This window comes from Lolium rigidum, chromosome 2, assembly GCF_022539505.1.
Source record: "Lolium rigidum isolate FL_2022 chromosome 2, APGP_CSIRO_Lrig_0.1, whole genome shotgun sequence".
Classification (NCBI taxonomy): Eukaryota; Viridiplantae; Streptophyta; class Magnoliopsida; order Poales; family Poaceae; genus Lolium; species Lolium rigidum.
This window is the reverse complement of record NC_061509.1, coordinates 12,028,436-12,040,466: the sequence shown is the minus strand read 5'-3', so window position 1 is coordinate 12,040,466 and position 12,031 is coordinate 12,028,436. Positions and strand designations below refer to the sequence as shown.

The following is a 12,031-nucleotide window of genomic DNA, read 5'->3' as shown; positions in this document are numbered from 1 at the left end:
CATGTTTGGAAGGACTAATGTTAACCCTCTAATATCGCCAGCTGCCAATCATCATCGGCACAGATTATTCCCAGCTGGTTACGACGGTCCATCATCACTATCTTGACCGATGGTGAGTGGTGCATCTATTTTTGGAGATTAAACGCCTATGTAGTAGAGATAAAATTTGGAAATTTGTAAAAATGGATAGGTCACATATTAGGGTTAGTCACTATCTCGCTAGTTAATCGGGAACAGAAAGCCGAACCAATATATGGGTAGGTTTAGACGCTGATATCAAGCTTCGGGAGCTAGAACTTGAGCATCATGTGACCCTTAATAAGTAATGAAATCCCCCTTTACCCGCGAGAAAAACGAGGAGGTTGCTCCAACTACCGATTGATAGAGAGATTCTGACCGCAAATTTGGGGGTTTTGACCACATGATGGGGATTTTAGATGGGTCCGAACAGACGGGTTTGGCCCGGTTCAATTTGGTTATATCAATCTGCGGTTTTTCGCAACAAGGTGGTGACATGAAATATCCGAACTCGATTTTGGAAGTTCAATGTCTCTTTTGGACCAAATAGAACTTCAAGGACTATAACTAAACCCTTACCAAAGTTGGAGGGTTAAAAATGGACTTTCTTCAAAGAAAGGGGAAATTGTTTTTCTTTTTTGCGATTATTATCTCATGCCCCACCTGTCATGCCCTGAATTCTTGGCGTGCGGTTGAAAAGAGAGCAGCGAAAAAGTAGTACAAATCGAACGGCCACAATAACCCACACGCGCGTCACCGTCCACAGACTGCGGCAAATAGATCCGAGGCTCCTCCTAGGGTTCCACCCCCATCGTCCGATCCGATCCCGTCCCCCACCATGAGCGGCCACCACGACGCCACCAAGCCATACCAGCCCCGCCGTGGCCCGGAGCGGCCCCCGCCGGAGCAGCCGGTGGGGGAGGAGGAGGCGGCCGCTGCGGCGGCCATGGCCGAGCTGCAGCCGGAGCCGGTGGCGATGGAGCAGTACGAGCCGCATCTCGAGCACGAAGAGGAGGGGGAAGACGAGGAGGAGGAAGAAGAAGAGGGGGAGGAGGAGGAGGGAGAGGAAGGGATCGAGTATGGGTACGACTATGGCACCGGGGAGGCCGTCTCCATGGACGCGGAGGGGGCAGCAGCGGCGGCGGCGGCGGCGGGGCAGCACGAGGCGATGGCTCCGACGGCCGGCGTGCAGCAACCTCTGCCGCAAACGCTCACGCTGTCGTTCCAAGGCGAGGCGTTCGTCTTCGAGAACGTGTCCGCCGAGAAGGTTTGCCTCGTCGCGCCTCTTACCCCTCCCCTGCGTTTTTCTGTCTCTTGCCCACCCCGCCCCATGTGCTTAATTAGATTGCTTTGAATTTGGTTAACTCCGCAGGTGCAAGCGGTGCTCTTGCTGCTTGGAGGAAAGGAGCTCCCACCAGGATCGATCCCGGGGCCGTCGTCTTCCTCGCCATACAGAAAGGTCTACACCTCTCTCTCCGTGAGCTATGCCATTTATCCGTTGTGAAGCTTCCGTATCATGTGGTGCTGATGCTACCGTGTGTATTCTCTGATACAGGCCATTAATTTTTCACACCGTATGGAATCACTGATGAGGTTCCGCGAAAAGCGCAAGGAGAGGAACTTCGATAAGAAGATCCGGTATTCTGTTAGGAAGGAAGTTGCACACAGGTCAGTGCTAGCTTGGTAAACATACAAGTCAGCTTCGCCCTTTGCATACCGTGTTATGATGCTTCTTTCACATTTGCAGGATGAAGCGCCATAAAGGTCAGTTTACATCGTCAAAAGCAAAGGCCGAAGAAGGCACATCTGGTGTGACTAATTCAGATGGTTCAACAAATTGGGGTGCAGTGGAAGATCGGCCTCAATCTGCTTCTGTGTAAGTCTGCAAACTGCTGTACTATGTTTGATACTCTCTACTAGTGTATATATAGGTGCTTGAAATTGCTTTATCTTGATTCTATAACTTAAGAAGGAGGGAAGGATGATATTTGCATACAAGCAAGTGCTCTATACAGATTGTGAATGATCCTTGTGTTGTTGGAAATTAGCTTTGGTATGATATCCCATTTGCCTATGATAACCAGGAGTTTGCTGTTGGTATGTACAAACGAAATTAAATCTTTTGTTACTGATATAGACTAATGTTGTTAGTTGCCTGGCTTCTCGTTGGCCCCATGCCACTCTCTCATACTCTTGTGTCTCTACAAGGTTATTCCACCAGCTCATGATACATATAACTGAATTCAGTGAATCAAAATGCAAATCTTAAAGACATGCATCGCTTGCTGTTACTAATGATAGTATCTCTAGCCTCACTTTCATGAAGAAGAGGATGACACTAGGAGAGTTGGGGCAATTTTCGTTGGTTTATTTCACACACATCTCACACAATGCCATGCCAAACTGAGGGCACGGGGCTACAGATTTATAGCTGCTAGCCAGCCAGAATATGCTAGTCTAAAGATGCTAACTGCCAGTCCTAAAGATGCTAACTGCCAGTCCTTGATGCCTCTAAAAAGCAGTCCTTGATGCTATCCTATCCTAACCACCTGTCCTTCACAAAGGACCATGTGTGTGTGCTGCAGTCCACAGGAACATGTGTGTGCTGCAGCAACTCCACAAAGACCAGAATACAATGACTTATTCATCATTCTCCCCCTAAGTCTTGTACGCCGTCTTGCGGGAGCGCTGAGCCATCCCGATCCGGGAGCAGAGCTCGAGGAACTTGACCCTCCCAAGAGGCTTGGTGAGCAGATCCGCGAGTTGATCCGTGGTGTGGACGTAGCTTGCCTTGATGCTCCCTTCCTCCAAGCAGTCTCGGATGAAGTGATACCTCAACCGAATGTGCTTGCTCCGTTCATGAAAAACGGGGTTTTTGGCCAGGGCCAGAGCAGACTTGCTGTCCACCAAGAGCTGCACTGGTCTAGTGTCTCGACCAAGGAGATCACCAAGCGGTCGAGCGAGCCGGAGCGCCCGAGTGCAAGCGGTGGAGGCTGCTATGTACTCGGCCTCACAGGCTGGACATGGCCACCACTCGCCGCTTAACCGACCGCCGGCTCACGAGGCACTTGCCGAGGAAGACGAGGATCCCGCTCGTGCTCTTGCTCGGTGTCGATGTCGCCGGCGTGGTCGCCGTCGCCGTACCCGACGAAGTGCGCCGCCCCGGGACACCTAAGGTAGTAGAGGCCATGGTCGAGAGTCCCCGCAATGTAGCGGATGATCCTCTTCACGACTGCGCGGTGCTCCGTCGTCGGTCGCTCCATGAAACGACTAACGTAGCCGACGGAGAAGGCCAGGTCCGGCCGTGTGTGGGCGAGGTAGCGAAGGCTCCCCACAAGACGCCGGTAGTGTGTGGCATCCACTTCCTCCGTCGTGCTGTCGCGGCTCAATTTCAGCCTCTCCTCCATCGGAGTAAGGGCTGGGTTGCATCCGGTGAGCCCAGCTAGCTCAACGATGCGCTTGGCGTAGGCGGTCCGCCGAAGCGTGATCCCGGAGTGGTCCCGGTGCACCTCGATCCCCGGATAGAAGGAGAGGAGCCCCGGATCACTCATCCGGAAGGTGGCCTTCATCTCTTCCTTGAACGCCGCCACCTCTGCATCCTTGATGTCGGTGATCACCAAGTCGTCGACATAGACGCCGACCAACAAGGTGTTTCCTCCACTCCCCCGTTGGTAGACGGCCCCCCGTGCGGGCTTTGCTCGAAGCCCATTGCCTTCAGCGTGGAATCCAGCTTGGCATTCCACGCCCGTGGTGCCTGTCGCAAGCCATATAGAGCCTTGCACAGGCGGAGTACCTTGCCCTCCTGGCCCGGAATCGCAAATCCCGGCGGCCGCCGCACGTAGACCTCCTCCTTCAAGTCGCCATTGAGGAAGGCAGACTTGACATCCATGTGATGGACGCTCCAGCCCTCCTGGGCAGCGAGCGCAAGGAGGAGTCGCACGGACTCCATCCGTGCCACGGGAGCGAAGGCGTCGTCGAAGTCGACCCCCTCTTGCTGCAAGAAGCCTCGTGCCACCAAGCGAGCCTTGTGCTTGACGATGGCGCCGGCTTCGTCCCTCTTTAGCTTGAACACCCATTTGAGGGTGATCGCGCGGTGACCACGAGGGAGGTCAGCAAGCTGCCGAGTGCGGTTCTTCTCGACCGCATCCATCTCCAACCGCATGGCAGCGCGCCATGCCGCGTCTCTCTCGGCCTCCGCAAGGGACCGAGGCTCGCCGTCGTCACGTGCAAGCTGCAGGCTGCGCCTCCGGGTCGCGTGGCACTGTCCCGGCACCGGCTGGTCGCCGAGAAGGTTCTCCATCGTACGGTACCGCAGCGGCTCGCCGCCATGATACGCGTCGATGCGCTCCCCGTCGTGAGAGAGCGGGGAAGCGAACTCCACCGGGCTGTGCTCAACATGAGCCGGTGTAGACGTGCCCGGAGGAGTGACTGCCGGTGCTGGAGTACGTGGTGACGCCGGCTGTGGTGGTGTAGCAACCACCGGGGTCGATGGAGACTTGGGGACCGAGGTAGGCGAGCTTGTTGAAGGAGAGCTGCCTACTCCCCCAGCTGCCTCGAAGGGGACGTACTCGACAATGAAGTCGTCATACGTCGGAGTCGAGCTGTCCTCCACCGCCTTGCCCCATGCCCATCCTCGCCCTTCATTGAACACGACGTCTCGCGACGTGCGCACACGGCCGTGTCTTGGGGTCGAGGATGCGGTAGGCCTTCGAGCCCTCCGAGTAGCCAATGAACACTCCCGGAGTGCTCCCGTCGTCGAGCTTGCCGATGTGGCCGAGCTCCTTGGCGAATGCGAGGCAGCCAAAGACCCGCGGGTGGGAGACTCGCCGGCTTTCGCCCATGCCGGGCCTCATACGGCGTCCCGCCGTCGAGGGCCTTAGTAGGCGAGCGGTTGAGGATGTAGACGGCCGTCGGCACCGCCTCTCCCCGAGAAGACAGCCGGCACCTCTGCTCGCGGGGAGGGCCCGAGCCATCCCCACAACCGTCCGGTTGCGCCGCTCGACGACGCCGTTCGCGCTGCGGGCCGTAAGGCGCGGAGTAGTGGCGCCGGATGCCTTCATCGGCGCGATGCGACGCGAGTCCGGTCGGCCGTGAGTTCGCCGCCGTTGTCGGTACGCAAGGCACGCGCGGCTTGCGGCCGCACTCCGCCTCCGCGGCAACTCGCGAGCGCTCGATGGCGTCCGCTGCCTCTCCCTTGCTGCCGAGGAGCACCACCCACATGTAGCGGGAGAGGTCATCCACGAGCAGCAGGAAGTAGCGTCGTCCTCTCGGTGTGGCCGGTGTCACCGGGCCACACAAGTCCCCGTGCACGAGCTCGAGCTTCTCCTTGGCTCGAAGCTCGCCTCGCCGGGGAAAGGGGAGTCGTCTCTGCTTCGTCAAGACGCAGACGTCGCAGAACTGCTCCACATGGTCAAGGCACGGCATGCCTCGCACCATCTCCGTGGTACTGAGCCGCTTCAGGGCCTCGAAGTGAAGGTGCCCGAAGCGCTCGTGCCACTGCCACGCCTCGTCCTCCCGACGAGCAGCGAGACAAAGGGGTTGTGCCACCCGCACATCAAGAACATAGAGGCGATTTGTGCCTCCGGTTACCTTGGCAAGCGAGCGCCGGTGGCGATCCCGGATGCGCGAACTCCGCTCTCGATCAGCACGCGGGAGCCGTTCTCATCCAGCTGTCCCAGGCTGATGATGGAGTTCCTCAGCGCGGGGATGTAGTAGACACCGGTGAGCAGCCGGTGCTCTCCAGTCTTGGCGGCGAAGATGACGGAGCCAACGCCCTTGATCTCCACGGCGGAGGCATCCCCAAACTTGACGGAGCCTCGCACGTCGGAGTCGAGCTCGGCGAAGAACTCCCGTCGGCCGGTCATGTGGTGGGTGGCGCCGGTGTCGAGGCACCACCCGCCAGCCTTGTCGTTGCCGGAGCAATCGCCGAGAAGGGCGTGTGCTTTCGGCTCGTCAAGGTGGAGGAGAGTGGTACGATGGAGAGCCGCTGCGGTCGGTGCCGCTGGAGACAGCTCGATGCCGGCATGCGCCATGAACGAGCTGGCTCCTCCCCCGCCTGTGCGACGTGGGCTTGGCCACGTCGTGGCTGTCGGCACTCGTTGGCCCAGTGACCAAGCTTGCCGCAGTTGTGGCAGGCGTCGTCCTTTGCCGGCTTGGGCTTGCCGGCATCACCTTGCGCCTTGGCACGGCCATCCTTCCGCGCCTTGCGTGGCTTGCCGCGCTTGCGGCCGCCTGTCGAGGAAGAAGGCTCCCCCTTCTTCCTGTCACCATGGCCAGCATCCCACTGCTCCCGAGTGAGGAGCAGCTTCCCGCCGGTGGTGATGGGCCCCGACGAAGACTGTGGCTCGTCGGTGTCGACGACCTTGAGGCGACCTATCGCCTCCTCGATCGTCATGGTGGAGAGGTCCAGCAGGGACTCAATCGAGCGAGCCATCTGCTTGTACTTCTCGGGGACGCAGCGAAAGAGCTTCTCCACAGCTCTCTCCTCGTCGTAAGCGTCATCGCCGAACTGCACCATCTTCTGCAGTAGAGTGTTAAGACGGAGAGCAAAGTCATCAACGTCCTCACCTGGCTTGAAGGCCAGGTTCTCCCACTCCTTGCGGAGTGCTCGCGGTGTGGACTTGAGAGCACGGTCGGCCGCCGATGCGTGCCGCGGCGATGGCGTCCCAAGCCTCCTTGGCGATCTGCTTGTGGGAGAGCGAGAACCGCATCTCGGCTGGGACTGCGGCGATGAGGGCGTCCGGCGCCGTCGATCCTCATGGTGGTCGACGTCGCCGTCGTGGACCGCCTCCCACATGTGCCGCACACGGAGCCCGATCTTCATGATCGCGGCCCACTCGACGTAGTTGGTTTTGGTGAGGGTAGGCCACCCAACACCGGGACCAACATCCCTGACCACCGTCCGGACTCCGTAGAGGCCGCGGTCTTGGTCATCCCAGCCGCCACCGCCGTGCGCGCCTCCTCTGGGAGCGCCATCCCGAGGTGCGCGGGCGTGCTCGGCTGCCCACTGCGCCGCCCGCTGCGCCGCCTGCGGCGCCGCTGCGTCGACGCTGCCATCAGCAGAAACGGAGCCGTTGGTGCTGCCACGCAGCACCTCGACCTCCGCCGCCGCTGCACGTGCTGCCTCCGCTGCTTCTGCTGCTTCTACCTCCGCTCTGGCTGCTGCCAGCTCCGCCGCTGCCAGCCTCGATGCCCTTGCTTTCGCCGCAGCGGCTGCCGCGGCCACTCGTTCACGCTCCTCTGCCGCGGCGCGATCGGCCTCCTGCCGACGCCGCGTGCTGGAGGTAGCCGTGTGCTGAGAGTGGCCGTCGGACATGGCTCGCTGCTGGGGGGCTGAGCGCTGCTTCCGACGAGCTGCTGCTCGACAACCCGGACGGAGGAAGTAACCAGGGGCAGTTGAGGCTGCTACTGGTTGGGGCTGCTCCCTTCCCTGTGAAGGGGAGGAGCAGGAGATGCTCAGGCTGCAAGACAACCTTGCTCTGATACCACTTGATAGTATCTCTAGCCTCACTTTCATGAAGAAGAGGATGACACTAGGAGAGTTGGGGCAATTTTCGTTGGTTTATTTCACACACATCTCACACAATGCCATGCCAAACTGAGGGCACGGGGCTACAGATTTATAGCTGCTAGCCAGCCAGAATATGCTAGTCTAAAGATGCTAACTGCCAGTCCTAAAGATGCTAACTGCCAGTCCTTGATGCCTCTAAAAAGCAGTCCTTGATGCTATCCTATCCTAACCACCTGTCCTTCACAAAGGACCATGTGTGTGTGCTGCAGTCCACAGGAACATGTGTGTGCTGCAGCAACTCCACAAAGACCAGAATACAATGACTTATTCATCAACTAAGTCTAACACTTGTATCTCATCCTTTCTTGCTAGTTGATTGTTGCTTGTCGAAAAATTAGTTGGTATTGTTGGAAGTGCTTCTGATCATTGAATGATAGTAGATGCTTCCTGCACACTTTTTTTTATACATCACTATTTACTTGATGCTACAACTCGCTTCAGAATACAAAATGGTTAACAGTTCTTCCAATTCTTTCAGATGTCAGCATTGTGGTATTAGTTCAACATTGACACCTATGATGCGTAAAGGACCGAATGGAACAAAGACTTTGTGCAATGCATGTGGACTAATGTGGGCAAACAAGGTAATTAAATGCTTGATGGTATTGTGTTAGTATGTTTCTAGATCTTAGTGCTCGTACCAATATCGGTAGCAGGTTGTGTTGTTGCACAGCCTATATTATATAGTAAAGAAGCCTTGTCCCCTTTAACATTAATAATATGAGGCTATCTCTTAGTTGTCTAGAGCCTGTCTGTTACAAAATATTCTTCGGTATGATCTGTTATGTTAGATGCTAATGCTCTGACACCATGTAACTTGTTTTTTGGCTTTATTATCGCTTATAGGCAACAGTGTGTTTGTTGTCTTTCCTCATATGCCAAGTGATAAGCTACATGTTGTTAGTAATTTGTTTCCAGCTCACAAGAAGCTAACATGGAGAAGTATAAGGTGGCGAAGAAGGCTGCAAAGCGGGCGGTGAGTGAAGCAAGGGGTCGGGCGTATGAGGACCTCTACCAACGTTTAAACACGAAGGAAGGCGAAAGGGACATCTATAAGATGGCCAAGTTTAGGGAGAGGAAGACGAGGGATGTCAACGAAGTCAAATGCATCAAGGACGGAGATGATCGGCTTCTTGTGAAGGATGAGGCGATCAAGCGTAGATGGCGGGAGTACTTTGACAACCTTTACAATGGAGAGGCCGAGAGCTCTACCATTGAGCTAGACGACTCCTTTGATGATACCGAGCATGTGCTTTGTGCGACGTATCCGGAGTCCGAGGTTAAGGAGGCGTTAAGGAGGATGAAAGGCGGCAAGGCGATGGGTCCTGATGGTATCCCCATCGAGGCGTGGAGAGGCCTTGGGGACGTAGCGATAGTATGGCTAACGAAGCTTTTCAACCTCATTTTTCGGTCAAACAAGATGCCCGAAGAATGGAGGCGGAGTATTTTAGTACCAATCTTCAAGAACAAGGGGGATGTTCAAAGTTGTACTAATTACCGTGGAATCAAGCCGATGAGCCATACTATGAAGCTATGGGAGAGAGTCATTGAGCACCGCTTAAGAAGGTTGACAAGCGTGACCAAAAACCAATTTGGTTTCATGCACGGGAGGTCTACCATGGAAGCCATCTTCTTGGTACGACGGACTGATGGAGAGATACGGGGAGCAAAAGAAGGACCTTCATATGGTGTTCATTGATTTGGAGAAGGCCTATGATAAGATACCTCGGAATGTCATGTGGTGGGCCTTGGAGAAACACAAAGTCCCAATAAAGTACATTACCCTCATTAAGGATATGTATGATAATGTTGTGACAAGTGTTCGAACAAGCGATGGCGACACTGATGACTTTCCAATTAGAATAGGGCTACACCAAGGGTCAGCTTTGAGCCCTTATCTTTTTGATTTGGTGATGGATGAGGTCACAAGGGATATACAAGGAGACATCCCATGGTGTATGCTCTTTGCGGATGATGTGGTGCTAGTCGATGATAGCCGAACGGGGGTTAATAGAAAGTTAGAGTTGTGGAGGCGAACTCTCGAATCGAAAGGTTTTAGGCTTAGTAGAACTAAAACTGAATACATGAGGTGCGGTTTCGGTTCTACTAGGCACGAGGAGGGAGAGGTTAGCCTTGATGGGCGGGTGGTACCGGAGAGAGACACTTTTCGATATTTGGGGTCCATGTTGCGGAAGGATGGCGATATCGATGAAGATGTGGGCCACCGAATCAAGGCTGGTTGGATGAAGTGGCGCCAAGCTTCGGGCGTACTCGTGACAAGAGAGTGCCACAAAAGCTAAAAGGCAGGTTTTATAGGACAGCTATCCGACCTGCGATGTTGTATGGCGCCGAGTGTTGGCCAACGAAGAGACGACATATCCAACGAGTTAAGTGTAGCAGAGATGCGCATGTTGAGATGGATATGTGGCCACACAAGAAAGGATCGGGTACGGAATGACGATATACGGGAGAGAGTTGGGGTAGCACCGATTGAAGAGAAGCTGGTCCAACATCGTCTCGGATGGTATGGACATATCCAACGGAGGCCTCCGGAAGCGCCGGTGCATAGCGGACGGATAAAGCGTGATGAGAATGTTAAGAGGGGTCGTGGTAGACCAAACTTGACATGGGAGGAGTCCGTTAAGAGAGACCTGAAGGTTTGGAATATCGACAAAGATTTAGCCATGGATAGGGGTGCGTGGAAGTTAGCTATCCACGTTCCGGAACCATGACTTGGTTTCGAGATCTTATGGGTTTCAACTCTAGCCTACCCCAACTTGTTTGGGACTGAAAGGCTTGGTTGTTGTTGTTGGTTGTTGTTGTCTAATCTGGTTTATAATTTGAGCTGTAGAGAGCATTTTTGAAGGATTTTTTGAAGAAAAATTAAGTAAAGAACTGATAATACATCTCTGATGTTATCCCACCTGTACTTCCCATCTTGAAGCACTGAGTATATATATACAACAACAACAACAACAACAACCAAGCCTTTCAGTCCCAAACAAGTTGGGGTAGGCTAGAGTTGAAACCCATAAGATCTCGAAACCAAGTCATATATAATCATGAAATTTTTATACCCCCGAAAACCTTTCGTCTGCCTAATAGTTGTGTTTTGAACTTTTGAAGTTTGAAATCCCTACCTTGCATAGGAGTGTCGTTGTATTTATCTTTCAGAAAGGGGAGGGTTGTCAGATTCACATTATGCTGTTTTATATATGCCATTTTTTCACGATTACTACTTGAGCTACATGATGTCATACTGCAAAAATCCTCACAATTTTAGCGCACCTCATGCCTGACTTTGTAATATTGATATTGTGATGTTAATGCATCTTCTCCAACGTGTTTGACCTTCCTAGGGTTTCTTGAGAGATGTCACGAGAAGTCCTCATGTGCCTTTGCAAGTAGTGCCAGCAGCAACCAATGACGCTGTAAGTCACCGATTCTCTGCTTCCATTAGATTGACAACCTGCATTATCAGAGTTGATACACAGAACCTGAAATTGGAGTTGTGCATATACCGTTTTGTGAACTGATAGGAGTTCCTAGCGTAAATATTTACATGAAACTACAACAAATATACATGTTCCTATTGGAATTATAGTGCTAAGCTTTCTTTTTTTCGAAGTACACAATTTATATGTTCAGATTTTTCTTACAATAAGGAGTCTCTTTCTTGATTTTTGGCCAGTTCAGTTATCTTACTTGACACTAAATGTCGTACCCTGCAGCAGAATGGAACCGCGGGAGCACCAATCTCCGAGCAGGAAACTCTCGCACTAGAAGCACCACCACCAACTCCTGCTCCTGCTCCTGATGCCAATGGCCATGATTCATAGCCGTCAGGTGATGGATTCTTCCGAGGAGGACGCTGCATAAAAACTGGAGGCTTTGCCATATGGCACATTATGGACGTACTGATGAGCTTACTTTCTTGCTGCATGTGTAGATAATAGTATATAGGTCAGACATTTGAATCTTTCACAGATGACACTGTTAGCAACAGCGACATCCTCTACTGTATGGTTGCTTTGCTGTTTTAAAATCGTATGAGATGATACTGCGCCTGTTAGACAAATGACCCGACGACAAGATTTTCTTTATTAACTATACATGAATATGGTTATACCCATATTTTCCTTTTGTTCCCTTATAGTTAAGGGCTTAGATAATAAAATAAGAGCCATTTGCCCTTGTGCGAACTTACCCTTATTTTTCCTTTTGTTCCACTATGATCCTGCCCTAGCTTTGCCATTTCCGTTAACAACTATGGCTTGTTTGGATTCAGAGTTTTTTGAGAACTAGTTTCCCCCTAAACATGGTTTCTGGTTTTAAAAAAGTAAAAGGTCTCGCGAAGAAAGTAATCCTATTTAACCACTATATTGTTGGGAGCATAAGGAAATAGAATAATCGTGAATTTGGGGTAACTGGCCAAGCTGCTAT

The 12,031-nt window shown here is 53.2% G+C and overlaps 1 protein-coding gene across 2 annotated transcripts; it reads left to right on the top strand.

Annotated features, from left to right (window-relative positions):
• Positions 1-841: 841 nt before the first annotated feature.
• On the top strand, positions 842-11,794 carry LOC124691297 (GATA transcription factor 17-like). 2 transcript variants are annotated; one of them, XM_047224570.1, is made up of 7 exons: positions 842-1,285; positions 1,391-1,477; positions 1,574-1,686; positions 1,766-1,894; positions 8,067-8,172; positions 10,948-11,019; positions 11,323-11,794. In XM_047224570.1, the coding sequence occupies exons 1-7, from the start codon at positions 857-859 to the stop codon at positions 11,425-11,427; spliced, it is 1,041 nt and encodes a 346-aa protein (XP_047080526.1). In that variant the 5' UTR covers positions 842-856; the 3' UTR covers positions 11,428-11,794. The 2 variants fall into 2 exon arrangements, with proteins under 2 accessions (XP_047080526.1, XP_047080525.1); XM_047224569.1 differs by having other exon boundaries at positions 11,320-11,794.
• The last annotated feature ends 237 nt before the right edge of the window (positions 11,795-12,031 follow it).